The 22,166-nt window shown below is 36.3% G+C and overlaps 1 protein-coding gene across 1 annotated transcript in view; it reads right to left on the bottom strand.

The window, feature by feature from the left end:
• Smp_126500 (putative tensin) overlaps positions 1-22,166 on the bottom strand; it is a gene marked incomplete at both ends in the record, with an annotated part of 67,251 nt that overhangs the window by 30,605 nt on the left and 14,480 nt on the right. Inside the window, 3 exons of the mRNA XM_018798767.1 lie at positions 3,253-3,306; positions 7,185-7,457; positions 17,843-17,908. Of these exons, the coding sequence (XP_018653676.1) occupies positions 3,253-3,306; positions 7,185-7,457; positions 17,843-17,908 (393 nt within the window). The remainder of the gene's footprint in view (positions 1-3,252; positions 3,307-7,184; positions 7,458-17,842; positions 17,909-22,166) is intronic.

Genomic DNA, 22,166 nt, shown 5'->3' with positions numbered 1-22,166 from the left:
TTAAAACTGAATGATAGACATTTTTGATAGGGGGAAATATTATTGTTAGTTTTGAATGACCATTTCTAGTTACTGAGGTGTTCACAAGGTGATTAAATCAATAAATTAAACAATAAAAAGAAAAAGAAACAACACAATAACAGTCTACCTTTCGTTGAAGAACATTGATAATTTAACTCTTCTTCAATATCTGCAAATGAAAATAAAACTTGGTTGAAATGATAAAAAAAAAATTTTCATTTTGAATGAGAAACTTCCATGGTAACTAATCTTTGAGTAAAGTGTAAATCACTTTAGATATAAATTTCGAATTTTTTTGTTAGTCAATATAAGGAATGAATTCATTCAGTATTGTTTTGCTTGAATCTTCCCATCGATGTGTTAGGACTGCAACTGGTCAGTCTCTAATTGGCAAATGTGCATACTGTGCGTATAACGCGATGGCGTTTGAAGCGAGGGTACTGGGTTGAAGTCCCAGAGTGAACATCAAATCTGAGATGTTGGGTACATCCAGTTGACGAGTCCCAAATAGGACGAAACGCGCGTCCGGGATTCCACTGCTAGCCACTATCCATCTCTGCTTACCAATATAAGGAATGTTTTAAAAAGGCTTGTATTTGGTTCATGGAGATATTCTGAAGGAAGTTGACTGAATGTTTTATGGTGTAGGAGTAGGTTGGAAGAAAGCTAGGGGCGGCCAGACCAAGACATGGCACAAATCCATGAAGTCACTGACAAGTGGACTGAGCCATGTTGGTAGGTGTAGACTACCTGGTTGGGATCCGCGAGATGATAACAACTGATGGCTAGAAACCATGAATGACATGGGTAAAAATCGTTGGCAATGGCGAAGGTGCATCCACTCTTTGTGTTCTACCAAATTCTATTCATCTTCATGTCTCTATCTTTTTTCTCTTTTCAAATTGATTTCACTGGATTGTACTCCTTGAACAATATCTTCAAACCCTAATCTTCCCGATTACTGCCTATACTCTTACTGTGGTGTGGTCTACTTATATCCATATAAGTAGTATATGGTGTGGGTCAGACATAGAATGTATTTTGGCAGAAGACCGATGAGGAAAGAACTGAAATGAAACGCAAACGTCTGGAAAATGCATGAGCAATGGAATAAGAGAAGAAACAGTGAAGATTGAAACAATTGGTTGTTAATTTGCAAATTGACTGTTCATTGTTTGGTAATCAGAATTTATTGAGATAGTCTGTAATCTTTGCTTAAATACATTCGATTGTCCCCAACTAGTGTTTTGTTCACTACATTTGGTGTCGCTGCCAACCAGGAGGAGGAAGGGTGCTGTTCTGCGGACGCCGCTGCGGGTCTGGAGTTGAGGTGCTAGTTGGGGCAGTCTGGTGTGGAGAGTTGGCGTCGAGTGGAGTGTTCTGGCGGGGCGGCGTTGGCTGTAGCGGGTGCTGTCGACGGAGAGGAGCAGTGGGACGTGCGGCTGCTGGGCGGACATCGGATGTAGATGGCTCAGCAGGCCGGTGGAGTACGGGTGTTGAACGTCCCAGGTGCCGGGTGGATGCGGATGTTGGTGCCCCGGCAGGTCGACGGAGCTATGGAGGTCAGCGCGCCGCAGACTCGACATTCTGACGGAGAGTTTGGCACAGACTGCAGTGAAAGAAGATAGTGGCATGGCGAGCAGAACCACCGCATGAACGAGTGCTTTAAAGGGGGGACGAGTGTGGTGTGGTCTACTTATATCCATATAAGTAGTATATGGTGTGGGTCAGACATAGAATGTATTTTGGCAGAAGACCGATGAGGAAAGAACTGAAATGAAACGCAAACGTCTGGAAAATGCATGAGCAATGGAATAAGAGAAGAAACAGTGAAGATTGAAACAATTGGTTGTTAATTTGCAAATTGACTGTTCATTGTTTGGTAATCAGAATTTATTGAGATAGTCTGTAATCTTTGCTTAAATACATTCGATTGTCCCCAACTAGTGTTTTGTTCACTACATTACTACTTCTACCACCATGGGATTTGAATCGACAACTGGATCTCTGTGTTAATGTGGTATGGCAACTCGAACTGATATACGTACGTACGTACGAAGTTCTACGTTGTGACTAACTGTGTGATTCACTAAACCATTTAGTAAATTTTACTATATTTAAACCTTGAGTAGTTTGAGACAGTTATCAGGAATCTTGAGGGTTCTTGTGTTCCTTGTGGAAATCGAATTCTTATCACCAAATGTTCTAGATAAAGAGATTATTACCATGTTATTTGAATCATGATTAGCTTTCTTTAGGAATGAAACATATTCACTGATGAATTACTTATTCAAATATAATGATATCACTCGGTTACTTAAGACATAATCGATTAAGCTAAATTTTAGTTTGACATTTAGTGACTAAACGTTAACAACTTCAATCATTAAAATTTCTTATTCTAGTAGTGATGGCTGTCTTACCCCCCAAAAAATGATACTTCTTAAAGATTTAAACGTACGACTATAGAAATGATCAAAATTACGACCTTCAGAGATTCCAGTGAGCAAGATTTCAACAAATCTTTAATTTGGTATCTTATAATCTGTGTTACTACTCTACCGTCATCGCCTACCAAACATGACACCTTTCTTATTCCTGTAAACCATGAACTTAATTCTTGTATTTCAGTATTATACAATATTAAAGTATGGTATGATTCAGTGTTATGCTAACAACTAAAAAGATATCTAATTTATCTTATGTAATGTAATGGGTATACAGTGACATAGTGTACCGTATATCAGAATGTAATCAATAACCAATCATTCATATTATTCAATAATCATCAGAAGAGGGTTTCGTGGAGATTTTAGTAATTTAATATAGTTGAGACCATGAGTCAATTGAAGCTAGACCATTATGGAAAATCTGGAAGCACTGGGTTCGAATCTCGCGTGGTGGGATCGTGGATGCTCATCGCTGAGGAGCACTAAAATAGGACGAAACGGCCGTTCAGTACTTCCAGGTTTTCCATAGTAATCTAGCTTCAATTGATTCATGATCTCAACTATATTCAATAATCCCCTAATTAATCTTGGCTAACATTAAAGACAAATATTCAACAAACTTATTCACTATAAATAAACAATATACTTGTAATATCCCAATGAGTAGATAAATTAGATTTTATAAAGTTTCGTCACTCAATGTAAGTCACTTCTTCAGAGAATAATCTTATTCACATTGTTTAATAACTAAAGTCATCAAAGCCATTATTCAGATACTTACGTTTTTCAGTTTTTGTTTCTTCTGTACGTTGATGAGTTCTTGAATCACGTTGAACTGATGAATAGTGTGAAGGTGAAGAAGAAGAAAAAGAAATATTTTATCCATAAATAAATATATATTACCGATAGATTTCTTAAGTAGGATACATTGAGAAGCCTATTTTATATTTACCTAATGTCATCAGTAACAATCTACTGTGGAAGAGAACAAACCAACTTCCAACTGAGAAGGAAACTAAGAAAAGACAATCGAAGTGAATAGGAAATACATTGAGAAAATCATTGGACTGAATCAAGAGTTAAGCGTGAACTTGGAATTTTGTATGGAAGCAGAAAATAGAAAGGCCAAAGAATATACTGCGTAGAGAATCGGAAGGAGACATGTAAAAGTTGAACATCAACTGGAAACACCTGGAAAGGAAGTATTCATGACACAGTTGGATGAAGAATAATGGTAGGTGGCATATGCTCCTCGATGAGGGATAACAGGTATAAGTAAATAAAATTATGAAAGTAATAATTATTTTTATTCCAGTGAACGAGAACGCAGGCAAAGACAATTAAATGTATTTAAACATAGAATAACAGAATATCTTAGTAAAATCTGAAAACTATACAGTGAATAATTCATTTGCACAATATCCATTAATCGTCTCAGACTTCATTGTTCTTTCATTTCCACATCAATCATTCGCTGTTCTCATTCTTTTCTCTTCCCCCTTAGCTATTCCACTTCGGATTGATGACACATACTATTTATATCTGTCGACATCAGTAGTACATACCATAGATCTAGGTTTAATTGTGAGTAGATAATTTGACAATTAGATTGTTACACAAATACATAACTAATCAAATAGTTTGTTTCTTATTCACTTACTCTCATCAGTTTGTGTTTGTTCTGTAGATTGACGAATTCTTGAATCTTTCACAACTAATAAATCATCAAAATAATATCGATAATCTTATATATTTACATTCATAACATAGAATGGACTAAATTCACTTAGTATTGTTTCCTTGAATCTTCCCATTGATGTTTAGGACTGCGACTGGTCAGTCTCTAATCGACATATGTGCATACTGTGCATATTGCCCAGAGTGAACATCAAGAAGTCTGGGATCCAGGTACATCCAGCTGTAGAAGCTCATCTAGGATAATCCTACCTGATCAAGTTAGTAATGTACGCTAATTTAGTGGGATGGTCTATTGAATTATTCACATATTCTGACATATGTTGCAATAACATATTTTTGATAAGTTTCATTATTTCAATACATGTGAGATTGTACACTGAGAACAGAAGTCAAATGATGAATGGGAAGTATTAGAGATTAAGTGTAATTGAATCACCTTGTTCTTTTCTAAGTTAACTAGGCAGATGATAATGGATACGTTATACAAGGATTTTCTGTGAGAAACGTCTTTCAAAAAGATCGCTTCAGACAATTTACAAGTATATCACCGGGAATATCTAGCTTGAACACAAGGTTCACGTATATAACTTTCTCCCTATACCGTATTACTGTTATCCATTTATATACCTCCGGTCAAAAGATAATAATTGTCATGACTAACTAATTATGTGTATATACGAATTCACCAATTTCTATAGGGCTAGTTAGATGAGCCTTATCGTGTATCTACGATCAGCTTCCAGGATAGTTTCACAAAAGACAACATAGACAAGTTACTTCATCTATTCTGTAACATGCTTAAGATAAACAGTCATAGATTTGAATTTGATCAAAATGGGTTACATTGATAATTGAAAATGAACAACATTGTCAAGCAAATAATGAAACTTACATCCTGAACTATCCACACTTCGTGATTCTCTAAAAGTGTTCGGTTTTACTAAATCAATTTAAAGAATATATACAAATAATGATATTGATAACAAAATAAACCTTCTGAGATAGTAACAAAGTAAATTTAACAACAATGTACAACAATTTGAAGAATTATAAGCAAAGATGGATAGTGGATAGCAGTGTAATCCAAGATGTGAGTTTTGATCTATACGGGACTCGTCAGATGCATGTAACTGCATCCAAGACTTCTTGATGTTCATTCTGGGACTCGAACTCGATACCGTTCGTATTATCTAGATAGGACGAAACGCGCATCCTGTATTCCACTGCTAGCCACTATCCGTCTTTGCTTATAATGCTTGTGAATTAAAGCGAAATCGACGCAATCTGCACAGGATATATATACACCAATAAGAGACTGATCAACCGCAGCCCTAAAAATCAATGAGATGATTCAAGTAAAGAACACCAAGTGAATTTTCAGGATTAATCTGTTAGTTAATGAATTTCGAACACATTACTCATTATAAAGAAAATCAATCAGTCACACTGTCATGTGATGATTCCATCAACTAGAGAGCAGTGATTTATCGATCTGACCAATGACATACAAAACCAGTACGAGTAGTCTAAAGTACTTATGGGTCCTTCTTCCTGACTAACCCTACCTGTTGAGTCCAGAACACCAATCTCAGCCTTCGTGATATGAATCATGTATTTCAAACATACTAGGTTTATATAACAACCAGACAGACCACATCGTACCATAAGATAGAAAAACAACATTTGTACAAGATCCAGCCAAATGTGACTGTGAATGTGGGGAACAATAATTAATAGACTAGGGATAACTCAAGAATGGTAAATCGTATAATAATAGTCTATAGGTCAAAATGAAGCTTATAATAAGGGAGACATGAATATGAATAGTTTAGTTATTTACAAATTATACGACGAAAGATATGAGCATAGTACTGGTCCATAAACGGATCCCATTCATTAATATTATTCATTATTCCTATTCGGGATATAACATAATGCATCAATAAAAATATAAGATAGTAAGTCAATTAAGATTTTCATTAGTTCCTTATAATTCACACCTTTTATAATTTGTAGTCCAATATCTTCACATTTTATCAATATAGGGTGGTGATGATTTGATTAAGGTCATGAATCGATCAATATCAGGTCACCATTACGAACCTGAAAGTACTGAATTGCTGTTTCGTCCCAGTATGAGACTCCTCAGTAGTTCACAACCACTATTTAATTTAATTTATTTCACATTTTACATTTGTGATACTTAGTTAATGTTTATATAAATGTGTATTCATATCGTATTTGAGTATTATATGAATGGAGAGCAACATTCACTGTAAATTCATTTCATCTGAAGAGCTAACTTCTGAATAATCTTAAGTTGAAAAGAAACAGAAGGGGGTTTGTGGAGATTTTAGTAACTTTATAGTTGAGATCATGAGTCAGTTGAAGCAAGATCACCATGGAAAACCTAAAAGCATTGGACGGCCGTTTCGTCCTATTGTGAGACTTTTCAGCAGTACGCATTCACGATCCCACCTCACAGGGTTCGAACCCAGGACCTACCAGTGTCATGCGTGAGCGCTTAACATCTAGAACCACTGAGCCAGTCGGCATCCAACGGTGTTAACGTATAACTTCAACTAATCCACGAAGTTGAGCAACCGTCAACTATTCAAATGAATTTATTATATAATTTATAACTATTATATAACTTACGTTTACGTGTTTTTCTTCGTACAACTCTAACTTCTGTATCACCTTCACCATGTATATTCTCTTCTACTTCAGTAATTAATGCATTTGAATTTAAATCAGTATATGATCTTGTTCTAGATGTAATATGTTGAATTTCACCAGTGATTGGATCAATTCGTTTAGATTTAGTTATATCACCATCTTGTATCATTGATTGATTCCTTATTGGTATACGATTAATAACTGGTGATATACAACGATTACTTAAACGTATTAAGGGAGATCTCAATGGACGTGGTGGTAAACCTATTGATTTAATTGGATTTCTTAATATTACATCATCATCAGTTACATCAGTTAATGGTTTAATCAATATACTTCGTTCCATTGTTGGACTACTTGGGGTACTGTGAATGGTTCTTTCATATATTGATTTATTGATATTAGATTGTAATACATTTTTATTTTCTTTATATTTTGATTGAATTATTTCATTAGATGGTATATTGGTTGTTTTAATGAATGTTGGTGATGAGATTGGGGTAAATTTATGTGATGGATCATGAGTGATCCAATGATCATTATGATCAAGATTTTTAGTAAGATTGAATTTATTATTTTTTGAAGTAATAAATGATTCTGTATTCATTTCTAATTTTGATAGAGAAAGTGAAAGAAAAAAAGAGAAAGAGAATTGAATGGATCATTATGAAAATCTTGAAAGTATTGAACAACTGTTTCGTCCTTGTATGAACTCTTCAGTAGTGTGCATCCATCATCTCGTATCCAGGACTCTTACTAAGGACCCTAAGTTTCGTGTGTGAATGCTTTACTTCTAAACTATTGAACCTGTTTTAATGTCTGACTTCGATAAATCCAATCTTACATAAATACCTAAGTATATTTTCTGTAAAAGCGATCACATATTCATGATTTACATAACAGTAATAATATTATGTTCTCCCGAATGCCCTGGTACTGCCATGAGTGAGGAAAGTCAGTTCACCCACTCCAAACACTCTCACATATACACGTCTCTATAATCAATGTCATGGAAATCCTACCCACTACCTTCTCATAATGGGAGTGTTGTTCACGAAATCAAGAGGACGAAAAGCGAACGTCTGGCGATTTAATCGAGTTGGTGGATCCGAAGGAGAATTTGGAAAACCCTCATTACAAACCATTGATGCGCATGAGCTGAAGGATCCTGAAGGAATAAATTGTGTATGAACCTGTTGTTGGTGACTGACTACCATGGAACTGCATCTCCTAACATCGCTCCACTGTCTTATGGATTAGATCTTCAGGACGAAGTCTCCGGTTGTGGACCTCTAAAAAAGCCACCTGATTCGGTTTGAGCACCCTGAGAGTATCACACGCTCATACACAAATCAAGTGACTTTTGTGGTGCATATCTATTTGGTGCCTCCTTGTACCAATGTTTATGCGTTTAAATCAAATAAATAAAATATATATTCTCATTTTTGGAAATAATGTCTACTTATCAGAATAGTGATTTGTGAAGATTGTAGTAATTTTGCTAGTTGAATACACGGGATGATTTAAGCTAGATCACAATTGAAAACCTGTAATTATTGGACGGTAGAGTCTAATCCGTGTCGAGTGTGAGACAGTTATTCACCGAAAACAATGCATGAAGGGTTGCGCAAAATCGTGGATTGGTTGAAATTAGACATTGACACTGTTGAATACCGGCTCAGTGATCTAGAGGTTGAGTGTTCGCTTGCGAGGCCGAAGGTCTTTATTTCGAATCTTACGTGCGAGGTCGTGAATGAGCACTGTTGAAGAGTCCCATACTAGGACGAGATGACCATTCAGTGCTTTGAGGTTTTCAATGATGGTCTAGCTTAGATCGATTTATGAATTAAAATATATTTACTTGTCATATTCCCATTGTTTTAAATAAAACCAGAGAGTTATTATCAGAAGGGGTTTTGTGGAGAACTTAGTATTTTCATAGTTGCATGCATGAGTCAATTGAAGCTAGACCACCAAGGAAAACTTGAAAGCACTGGACCATGACCTTGCCTCGCAAGAATCTCAGGAGTCATACTACTTAGCCGTTTAGTTATTTTATGTTTTCTTATCGTTTGACATAATTTCAGTACGGCTATCCGTTTTAAGTGATCATTTTACATTTTGAGAATAAAATAAAAGTCCATAGAGATAGATTTGAAGGGTACAGTGGATGATCAAACATCGTAATCTCTAATCACATATTTGATAAGTAGACGAAGTAACATATAACTTCTAACGATTAGTAGTTAAATAGTAAACTTACTGAATGTCGTCAGTATTTAGGCACATTGCAATCAGTTACTTGTTTAGTTATAACTAAAAACCTAAATAGTTTCTGTTATATGTTTTTGTTGTACAGAACACATCTAATGATAAGCAACATAATTTCTTCCTTTTAATTTTACGGTAATGTCTATTAACTAGTTCTGTGGTATGTGCTACTGATCTTGACAGATATAAGTAGTATGTATCATCAATAGATAGTGAAATGCCTGGAGGCATAAGCTTAAGAAGATCAAAGGAAAGAGAATGAGAGCAAAGAGTGATCGCTGTCATTTTGATATTCAAATGAATTCTATCGTCCCCTGCCTATGTTCTCGTTCGCTACAGGTCTACAATAGGTTATACTACGCAGATGTACAGACAGTTCTAGCGAGGAATGTAATATATTTATCGAGTTACAAGAATATCAGTATTCTATAAATAGTACTGTACAATAATGATATTCATTGTATAGTCAGTCAATTAATAAGTCACAGTACTAATGAAGCATCAATCACACTACTGATAAACACCTTGAGAAGAAATAAGTAGTATCATTTTAATATAGAAATTTTCTATGAATAAGGATTGTTTTCCATTAACTATACTTATAATCCAAAACTTTCTCTTCAACAAATTGTCTCAGTATTGATGATTGTTATCGATTGATTGGGTTTACGTATTGAGATGTAAAGGCAAGGATTGGCAAAATAAGGAAAACATTCCCACAGTTGAACAACATATTCAACTCAGAAAACTTGTCTGTCAACCAATATCAATGTCACAGTCTTCAATACCAACGTCAACACAGCTCTACAATATGGAGCTGAAAATTCCAGAACTACTACAACCATCATCAAAGAAGTACAAGTATTTATAAACGATTGTCTACACAAGATACCCAATCTCTGTTGGTCGGATGTCATCAGCAACAGCCTTCTGTGTCGGAGAACATACCGGCTTCCAGCTGGAGAAAAAATGAGGAAAAGACGTTGGATGTGCGTAGGACATACATTATGGAAACCATTAAACTGTAACACGAGCAAACGCTAACTTGGAATTTTGAAGTGAAAGTAAAAGAGAAAGACCAAAGAACACATTGTGTCGAGAATTGGAGGCAGACATCAAAAGAATGAATATCAACTGGTAACAACCGGGAAGGATTGTTGAGACCAGACTTGGATGGAGAATGCTGATGGATAGGCTATCCTCTTTGACGAGGGTAGAGAGAAATTTAATGTACGTAATAATAAAAACTGACAACTGGTATGACAGTTAAGATATTTATAAGTATATTTGTTTTATAACTAAAATTAAAGAAAGCTCATTAATGCTTTCCTGGTTGGATTCATTATAAGAATAAATTATGCCATTTAATCTTGTATCTGGTGTCTTTCAGTTGCCAATGTATGGTACTTAGTTCAAAATTTACCATTAATAACATAGAAACTAGGCAAAGAGCTTAATTCCCGTAATTGTTTTTCTAGAAATTTGCTTGGAGTCCCTATAGGGTTACTGCAGGTTCGAAGACCGGATAAGACGAAGGTCGGGCATAAAGTTAGAGACCCCATCTCGTAGAGAACTAACTCGCTAAAAAAACGCTAGTCTGTTGTTTTGTTTCAGCCTAGAATTTATTTTCAGTAGTACGATACTACTTACAAATTAAATAAAACTCCATAAATCATCTATCTCACATAGGCAGTTTACTTGAATATCTGGGCTACCTGTCCCTGCCAACTTGATATTTCAACAAGTTATCTGTCTTTTGTTAATTTCAACAGATCATTATGTCAATAAATTGAGTAACTTATTTAGTTAGAAAAGAGCATAGTCAGAGACATCATAGTTGTTGGCAACAGTACGTATCGAAAACAATGTAGATTATTCAGATGTCGATTGACTGGAGTGCTACCTTCTAACTGACGACCACTCAATATTTATCGTCAGGATCGATCAAGAAGTAAGAAATGGAAACTTGTTGAAATACTTTGTGCTGACAATTCTATATTATGCTAATAATAATAATATGTAAGCAAAGGTAGACAGTGGCTAGCCGTGAAATCCAGGACGCGCAGTTCATCCTATTTGGGACTCGTCAGCTGGATGTATCTGGATTTCAGAGTTGATGTTCAATCTGGGACTCGATCCCAGTACCTTTTGCTTCAAATGCCACCTTGTTATCCACTGAGCTACTGAGTCCTAATAGCCACTTGCTTGTGCAACGGGGGTGAAGTTTGAATTCACTTGGTATTGTTTGTTTGAATCTTCCTATTGATTATTAGGACAATACGCAATACGTACAGTATGCGCATCTAAGTATTTATCATATATTCATGAGTATATAACTTTGAGGGAAAGGGTCTGAAAAGTATTGTAGAAAGCTGCTATTTATATAGAAAACCATGTGATAATGACTATGCTGTATCATACAGACTGAACTCAGTTAACAAAGACATAGATCATTAATTTTGGATCTATTCATCGAAAGGTATTACCTTCAATGTTAAACTTCAGGACTATCGTATGGATTTCATATAAGCTTACAAATAGATAACACAGAGAAGTTCGGATATAAATCAAAACATCTTTTACGAGTATCCTTAACATTTTAACAGTCCTGATTTCAAACTCTTTTGAAAATTATCATGAATTCATTCATCTTAATGTAATGAGTACTTGCTAGGTTCTATGAATTCTGTGTTCATCTTCTTGTTGTACTAACGAGGTATGGCGAACTGGACCGATACATATGTGTGCCTCGTCCTACATTATAGCTGACTGCGTCACAAGAAAAGCCCTCGCATGGAATCCTCAAGGCCAAAGGAGAAGAGGAAGTCCGAAGAACACACAGACATGAGAAGAATGAACAAAGACTGGATAGAATTAGAAGGGAGGCCCAGGACAGAGTTGGTTGGAGAATGCCGGTCGGCGGCCTATGCTCCATTGGGTGTAACAGGCGTAGGTAAGTAAGTAATGTGTTTAAAATTATTATTAAATCATATAGATGGATATAGAAAGGGGTTTTGTTGTTAAATTATCATTGAACATGTTTGTTTGTTTCTAAATTAATGAACTTAATATTCCTATTTAAAAGTTGTATTTCAGGTAGTTGATTTGCATAATATCGAAAAAAATTGTAAATTGAAATTTAATTATCATAATAATTGAGGTAGAGATGATGTACTTATCAATGTTAGACCACCATTAGAAGGCTGGAGCCACTGAACGGCTGTTTAGTCTTATCGTAGGACTCCTGGACAGTGAGCATCCACGGTCACATACGCGTGGTTCAAAGCCATGCGAAAGTCTAAACTCTAGACAACTGAAACGGTGTCCGATTGTGGTAATGTCTGACTTCAACTAATCCAAGGTGTTGCGCGGCCATCTTCCGTTGTCTTCTAGGGCCAACCGTCACACAATCGACATGATTGAACTCCACTGGTCATGGCTTCTCACTAGAACTCTAAGAATTACCTTTCAAAGCCAGTCATTAGTGAGAATATGATCTCAAGTAAAACCTAACAATCTCCACAACCCTATACTGATAATAGTTGAAATATTTTTTTCACATTATATTTTATATTTTATCTCAAATTAATTAACCAAAAAACATGGCCATTAAGAGTAGAAGATACTCGTAAGTTACTAGTATTTGACCGCAGATGCCTTAGAAATATTGCTTGCATCTGCTGTGACCACCCGGTAAGTAATAATGAGGTTAGACGCGGGGTATTAGGGAATGATGGTAATTCAGTTAATGAGGTCATGAATCTTCATCGACTGAGATGGTTGGGCCACGTGTTACGTATGCCTGAACACCGATTACCACGACGCACTATGCTGACTAGTGTAGGGGATGGTTGGAAGAGAGTTAGGGGCGGCCAAACCAAAACATGGCATCAGTGTTTGAAGTCACTAACTTCTAATCTGAGCCATGTTGGTAGATGCAGACTACCTGGTTGGGGTCCGCGTGACTATCGTAACCAATGGTTGGAGACTCTAGGTGACATGGCTCAGAATCGATCACAATGGCGTAGGTGTATACACTCTTTATCTTCCCTTAAACAGTGAGATTAAAATTGCTTCATAACTTTCTTCCTTCCTATACTATATCCTTATATACAACCTTTCTTTTATATACTACCACCACTAAATTAACTATTTCTATGAATGTGGTGTTCATCTTGTTGTGCTAACGAGATATGGCAACTTGGACCGATGCATAAATGTGCCTGGTCCTACGTTGTAGCTGACTGACTAACTGAATTAAGAAAATAGAATGGAATTGTGTTAATCATTGTATTCATTCTAGTCTAAGATTATATAGTTTGTTTGTCTGATAAACACATATTTGATGAGATCGTTTTGCAAGTTAGTTAGGAATAAATTCACCAGGTATGGTTTACCTGAATCTTCTCATTTATATTTAGGACTGCAACTAATTAGTCTCTCTCTTATTGGCATATGTGCATACTGTGCTTGATGCCTCGATATTCAAGCAAGTGTCTATCAGGACTCAGTAGGTAAGTAGATAACGTGATGGCATTTGAAGTCAACGGCATTGGGTTAGAGTCCTAGAATGAACATCAAGAAGTCTGGAATGTAAGTACATCCAGCTGACGAGTCCCAAATAGGACGAAACACGCACTCTAGATTCCACTGAAAGCCAACATCCATCTTTGTTTAGTCAGGAATAGATGAAAATGACATCGAATAATATTTAGTGACTGATTAGTGTGAAAATTATAATTCTTAAAGAATTTAGTCCTATTTTGGACTCGTTGAATAAGTATATCCACACTAGGGGTGATATACATTTTGACATTTGAACTAAGTATCTGCTCCTTCGTAAACAGACAGGTTAACCATTAAATTTATATCTTAATAGACTTAGTAATGTTGATAATTTGAAGTGATAGTTACAAGATTCGAGTATCAGTCTTAACATAGACATGGATGTAGCTAGATTCAACTAATATATATATTACAACAGTGAAGTTATAATCGTCGAATAGTTGCATAACGCAGTAATTACATAATATCATAGTGACTATAAAATAATATTACGTAGAAACAAAAAGGGCCCTCACATGGAATCCAAAGGAGAAGAGTAAGTCCAAAGAACATATTACGCCGAGAAATGGAGACAGACATGAGAAGAATGAACAAAAGTTGGATAGAATTAGAAAGAAAGACCCAGGACAGAGTGGGTTGGAGAATGCTGGTCAGCGACCTATGCTCTATTGGGAGTAACACGCACAAGTAAGTAAGTAAGTAAAGAGATAAAAAGGAAGCACAGAAGAAAAATTTCTTTTCGACGAGATCATTTACGTTAGCTGTACATTTATATTTACAGTTGTTTAGTAGATATATATCTATATCTATAGAAGGAGAGAAGAGATTACATCATAAAATGATTCAAGATTTTAAATATCCAAATGGGTTATGTAATACTTTGGTAGTTCGAAAGCAATCGGAGGATAAAAGTTTAAGGGAGATAATAGCTGCCCAAATCTAGAATGAACAGATTTTGAAATGCTTGAACAAAACTTTTTTATTCATCTAATCTTCAGATATTGTTATCTAAAGCCTCTATATCATTTATAGATGTATTAAAGATAAACTTTCACTTTGGACTATATCCATGAAGATCAATAAATGTACACGCTATTGTGAGGCAGGTTACACTTATACTTTTTCGAGATATTGGCAATCCACCAATAATAATGTGGAGACATGATGAAAAACTAAATGTTTCTCACTAGCAACAAACAACGTTACTTTACATTATTATTATAATTATTAATATTTTTATTATTATTATTATTGGTAGTAGTAGTAGTTGTTGTTGTTGTAGTTGTATTCGTCGTCATCAAAGTAGTAGTAGTAGGAGGAGGAGGAGGCGTAGTAGTTGTCGTAGTAGTAGTAGTAGTCGTAGTAGTAGTAATAGTAGTAACAGTAGTAGTGTTAGCAGTAGTAGTAGTAGTAATGGTAGTAGTAGTAGTAGTACTAACGGTAGTAGTATTAGTAGTACTAACAGTAGTAGTAGCAGCGTTAGTAGTAGTAGTAGTTGTCGTCGTAGTAGCAGTGGTAGTCGTAGTAGTCGTCGTCTTAGTAGTAGTCGTAGTAGTAGTCGTAATAGTAGTAGTAGCAGTAGTAGTAGCAGAGTAGTAGTATTGTTCAAATATCATGATTAGTGAAATACCTCTTTTATAGAAAATGTGCAAATCAGATTTAAACACCTTGTTTTTTAATTTAAAATACATTTTCTAATTAAAATTTAAACGAAGTACATACAACCAATTGAGTTATAGTGCAGTGTATATACTTCTCATCCTGATCATCACATGGCTGTAATTTATTTTTGTATGACTATAAATATCGATTAATTGCTCGATTAAATCGAATTGGATCACATGCCCTTCTCTACCGCGGTTCATTTTGTTCCGCTTCATTCCTTTGATCATCTGCTTGGATCAATGATTATACAAAATATGTGTATTTGAATTATATATGAGGATTAGAGACATGGGATATCTTACGAGTAATCAGAAACGATCAAACTGGACTAAGATGAAAGAGCCAACTAAAAGTGATGAAGTCTACTACGAATTTAACTCAGCAAACTAAAATACTTGACTCAAGCTATATCTACAAACTAATCAACATTTTAGAGCCAGAAGGGGTTTTGAGGAGATTTTAGTAATTTTATAGTTGAATTCATGAGTCAATTGAAGCTGGACTGCATTGGAAAACCTGGAAATGGTCTAGAGGTTAAGCGCTCGCGCGGGAGACTGATAGGTCGTGGGTTCGAATCTCGTGAGGCGGGATCTTGGATGCGCACTGCTGAGGAGTTCCACAATAGGATGAAACGGTCGTCCAGTACTTCCACGTTTATCATGGTGGTCTAGCTTCAATTGATTCATGCATTCATTCATATGTTAAGTAGTGTGGCTGAAAGCGAACAACAGTGAGATTTTGGAAAAATCAATTAGTTATGTTTGTATAACTGATGCACTAAACCGATCAGAAAGAAGTCATGTTTTTGGGCGAGAGATACTGACAGATGTAAGTTATTAAAGTTTGACTTAACTTTCTATAGAAAGAGACAGGGTATCGATTGAAAGTAAGGCTTCATTGTTTGAAGGACAAAGATATAGTTGTGAATAATCTCTGCATGTATTTTTGGCTAATATAAGCTTTTTATTCACTGTCGGATTTCGTATTCAAATAACAAGTTTAGGCAGCTCTTGTATGATTAATACAAAATTGTAGCAGACTGTGATCTGATGCAGACGTAAAGGCGATAATTGGCAAAACAAGGACAATATTCCCACAGTTGAACAACATATTCAACTCAGAAAACTTGTCTGTCAACCAATATCAATGTCACAATCTTCAATACCAACATCAACACAGTTCTACAATACGGAGCAGAAAATTCGAGGACTACTACAATCATCTTCAAAGAGGTACAACTATTTATAAACAATTGTCTACACAAGATACTCAATGTTCGTTGATCAGATACCATCAGAAACAGTCTACTATGGAAGAGAACAAAGCAGCACCCAGATGAAGAGGAAATTAGGAAAAGACGTTGGAGGTGGATAGAACATACATTACGGAAATCATCAAACTGCATCATGAGGCAAGCACACACTTGGAATCGTGAATGAAAACAGAAAAGATGAAGACCAAAGAACACACTCCATCGAGAATTGGACACCTGATATCAAAAGAGTGAATATCAACTAGAAACAACTGGAAAGGTATTGTCCATGACAGAGTTGGATTGAGGATACTGATGAGTGGCCTATTCTCCTCCACGAGGAGTAACAGGCGTTAGTAAGTTAGTAAGTATAGTAGGCTCAGACAACTTCAGAAAATAATTAGTACAATACAATATAACAGTAGAATTTACTCGAAATTCTTGTTATTTAAGTTTGTTTTTCAGATGGAATAAATCGAACATTTGGAAAATTAATAAAAGAAATTTCAGATTAGAAAAGGATTCTCATGTCAGCTGAAAAAAATCGATGAAAATTGAGAAAACCAACCCCCGAATACCCTGGTACGGCCGAGAGTGGGGAGGGCCCGCCTTCTCTCTCTCGAAATGCTCTCACACAACCACGCGTATACAGCCTTTGCCAGGGAAGTCCTACTCATTACCTTATTGCATAGGGGATGTGGTTTACAAAACTGTGAGGACGAAAAGCGAATGTCCGGCAGGTGCTTTACCGATTTGGTGGACATGGAAAGTCTACCTAAGCGAGTTGAAAAACCCTTATGTAAGTTGAGAAAAAGATTATCATTAAAACTGTTGATTTAAAAGTTTAAATGTCGTTAAGGAGAGGTAATCTGAATGTTGGTTGTTTCCTAATTGTTGATCAGAAGGGGTTTTGTGGAGAAATTAGTATTTTTATAGTTGAAACCATGAGTCAATTGAAGCTAGACCACCATGGAAAACATGGAAGCCCTGGACGGCCGTTTCTTCCTATTATGGGACTCCTCAGCAGTACGCATCCACGATCCCGCACTCGCGAGATTCGAACCCAGGACCTACCAGTCTCGCGCCAGAGCGTTTGACCGATAGATCACTGAACCGGCATCCTAATTCGTTGTAATGTACAGTATTATCATCTATATGAATTTGTATTCAAATATAGAAAATTGAAAGATAAGGAACCATCGAAAAATGATTTTAGGATATCTGTATTGCAATAACTTACCATCTTCAATAACTATATCATCTAATTTTTGCATATATGAAGGAGGATTAAGTTTTGGATTTTTTTCTGAAATGAAAATGAAATATGAGGACAGATTAAAATGACAGTAATAACTAAAACTTCACAAACAATGACATTGTTTAGTTTATTCAAATGTGAGCAGTTAGTCGTAAGCAATATCAAACCTGGAGCATCCAAACAACCTGGTACAGCCGAGTGTGAGGGGAAAGTCAGCTCTACCTCTCCAAATGCTCTCACATGGCCACGCGTATATAGCCACTGTCGGGGAAATCCTACACACTACCTTCTCATGGTGGAAGTGTTGTTCACGAAATTGAGAAGACGAAAAGCGAATATCTGGCAGGTGCTTTAACCGGGTTGGTGGATATGGAGAACACATACATGGTAGTTCGAAAACCCTGATTTCAAACCAATGATGCATATGAGCTCCAGGATCTACGCCATTGTAACTGGTTCTGAATCGATATGGACCCTAACCAGTTATTCTGCACCCATAAACATGAGTAAGCCCAACAGTTAGTAGTTTTATTGACTGATACCACGTTTTAGTTTGGTTATTACTACCTTTCTTCTAATCTACTGCTGTATCAGACAAAAGCGCCTGTTGAGGTAGACAGTTTCGAGGTATATGTAGTACATATCTGAACCATCTAAGCCGATGAAGATAAATTACCTCACCAGTAGATTTACCACCTGGACCTAGTACTCTATTTTAATCCTAGCAACACTTTCAGCACAGACTGAAACCAACTGAAGAATCATTGAAAACCAAAAAGCAATAGAGTTCTTATTATGTACTAGTTTGTGGCCTCTTCCATAACCCTATCTGAGATTAGCGTCAGGAATTCCATGTAGAGAAAGTAACATTCCGACCACTGATTAGTTCAGATTTGAAATTTTGGTTACTTTTTATATATAACCAGACTGTTGTTCATCATCATTGATAATAATTAACTCACTTCAAAGGTGATTAAACTCCAATATATCAGAAGGGGTTTTGTAGAGAATTTAGTATTTTCATAGTTGAAATCATGAGTCAATTGAAGCTAGACCACCATGGAAAACGTGGAAGCACTGGACGGGCGTTTCATCCTATTATGGGACTCCTCAGCAGTGCACATCCGCGACCAAAATCGTGGATTGGTTGAAGTTAGACAACAACACCGTTGGATACCGACCAGATCAGTGGTCTGGAGGTTAAGTGATCTGGCGCGAGACTAGTAGGTCCTGGGTTCGAATCACACGAGTGCGGTATCGTCGATGCGCATTGCTGAGGAGTCTCACAATCGGACGAAACGGCCGTCCAGGTTTTCTATGGTGGTCTAGCTTCAATTGGCTCGTGATTTCAACTAGGAAAATAAACTTCAATAGTCACTGGTTTTACCTAGATATTGAGTAGCTTATCTTAACATCTATCACTGCTGAACTTATGATCATAATTTACTTCGATAAATTCTAAAAATTTGTTCACTGTGTAATAGTTCTTGAAATAATAATTTTCCGAAAATTATTCAGATATCAACAAACATCACAACACATTACACAACCTATGTGGTGTGTGCTACTGATATCGACAGATATTAGTAGTATGTCTCGTCAGTCGAAAGTGAAATGCGTGGTGGCAGAAGGTTGAGAAGATCGAAGAGAAGAGAATGAGTGAAGGAAGGAACAATGAAGTCTGTGACAATTGATTGACATTTTGTAAATGAATTCCTTGCTGTATGGTTCTCAGATTTTGTGTACAAATACATTTGTTTGTCCCTTGCCTGTGTTCACTTTCACTATATCTATTTAAAAAATATTTAGATCATCAGCTGAGAAACGCATTCCAAGTAAGGAACGAAGTGAGACAAAGCTGCTTACTATCTCCTTTTCTCTTTCATCCGGTGTTCAACTGGATTATGAAGACCTCCACATCTGAGAAAAAACACGGAATACAATAGACAGCTCGAAATCAATTAGAAGATACGGACTCCGCAGATGACCAAGCCCTTCCAATCCGTACACATCAACTAATGCAAGTCAACAAAATCAGTGTAGCAGCAGTCTCTGCAACAGTGGGCCTCAACACACAGAAGGGAAAAAGCAACAACAACATCAAATCCAACACGGAGAACACCAAGCCAATCACACATAATGGAGAAGCTCTCGAAGAGGTGGAATTTTTCACGTACCTTGAAAGCATCATAAATGAACAAGGAATATCTGATGCACACGTAAAGGCAATAATTGGCAAAGCAAGAAAATCATTCCTAAATTCGGAAAACATATGCAACGCAGAACAACTGTCAACCAATATCAATGTCACAATCTTTAATACCAATATCAACACAGTTCTACAATACGGAGCTGAAACTTCGAGGACTACTACATTCATCATCAAAGAAGTACAAGCATTTATAAATAATTGTCTACACAAGATACTCAGTGTTCATTGACTGGATACCATCAGAACCAATCTACTATGGGAGAGAACGAATCAGATTCCAGTTGAAGAGGAAATTAGGAAAGGACATTGGAGGTGCGTAGAACATACATTGAGGAAATTATTAAATTATTAATCCTGAAGGGAAACAAACAGCAGGAAGACCACGGAACACACTTTGCCGAATGGTTGCAAGGAAATATTGAAATGATGAATAGCAATCGGAAAGAACATGGAAGGATTGCCCAGGACAAAGTTGGATGGAGAATGTTGGTGAGCGACCTATGGTCCAGCGTGACGAGTAACAGGCGTAAATGAGTAACCAAGTAATGAATAATGAGTAAGGTTTTATAGATACTCACTGTGTTTGTTAGTTCTTCAGTAAATATCAATTCGTATTTAAACTTGGTTTAAGAATTCTTACAACAAAGTTGCTTATCCTTAAGAGTATTAATTATTATATACAGAAAGTATTATGAGCAATTCAATTGGTATTATTTGCTTGTATGCTTCCCATTGTTGTTTAAGACTGCAATTGATCCATCTCTTGTTGACATTGTTCATCCTGTGCGAACTCCCTCGACATTCCCTTAAGTCGCAAACATTATAAGCAATAGTGCATGGTGGCCATTAGTACGAGACGCACGTTCTGAATTCCACTGCTAGCCATCATCCACCCTTCCTTATCATGTGCAGTGCTGACAATGTACAACTCAAAATCTTTCTTAAAAGTACCTATAAGGAATCTTTAATAATTGAAATAAGGGAAATATCTATTGATTTTGTGTTATTTGAAATGGATAGAGTGATGGGCTAACACTCTGTTGTCATCTTACATTATATTTCTTACTGCTGTATTACCATTACTTACGTACTTACTTACGCCTGTTACTCCTAATAGAGCATAGGACGCCGACCAGCATTCTCCAACCCAATCTGTCCTGGACCTTCTTTTCTAGTTCTATCCAGTTTTTGTTCATTCTTCTCATGTCTGTCTCCATTTCTCAGCGTAATGTATTCTTTGGTCTTCCTCTTCTCCTTTGGCCTTGAGGATTCCATGTGAAGGCTTGTCTTGTGACGCAATTGGGCGATTTCCTCAAAGTGTGCCCAATCCACTTCCAGCGCCTCTTCCTGATTTCTTCCTCCGCTGGAATCTGGTTTGTTGTCTCCCACAGTAACTTGTTGCTGATAATGTCTGGCCATCGGATCCGAAGTATCTTGCGTAGGCAACTGTTAATAAACACTTGTATCTTCTGAATGATGGCTTTCGTAGTTCTCCACGTCTCCTCCCCATACATTAGAACTGTCTTGACATTTGTATTGAAAATTCTAACCACCTGTAGCTCCTCCGGGGGCTACTGCCGGTCCCAAGCCCGTATAAAGGAGGAGAGTTGGTCATGGGGTTAGCGACCCCATCGCGTAGAAAACCAACTCGCTTATAAAAACGCTAACCAGTTGTATTACCATAGTACCAACAAAATCATTCATTTAAGCTACAAGTTCATTTGATGAGTTAAGCTTAAGAAGAATGATCCATATCATTCAATGAAAATTCATTATGAGATCAATGGTTTCAATTGACAATATCTATCTTCTTCTAAATTTATGATGGAATACCCTCTTATAGCAACTGGCATTTTACAGTCTCATATCACGTGATCAATATTTACAGAGATTATTTGATTTTTATCTCTCACACTTACGATTACGTAATCTATTGATAATTGATTACCTTTGGACTTTATAATTACTCTATTTAAATCAATATTTCTTAAAGAATTCTACATGTATAACGTTAAGTATGTCAATGAATTCCATTTGAAATAGTTTACATTATCCTATTCTTGAATTATTTGTCCTGATTAGCGTTTTCCCTGG

Source organism: Schistosoma mansoni, chromosome 7 (genome assembly GCF_000237925.1).
Source record: "Schistosoma mansoni strain Puerto Rico chromosome 7, complete genome".
NCBI classification, from domain to species: Eukaryota; Metazoa; Platyhelminthes; class Trematoda; order Strigeidida; family Schistosomatidae; genus Schistosoma; species Schistosoma mansoni.
This window is presented reverse-complemented; position numbering and strand designations above follow the sequence as displayed.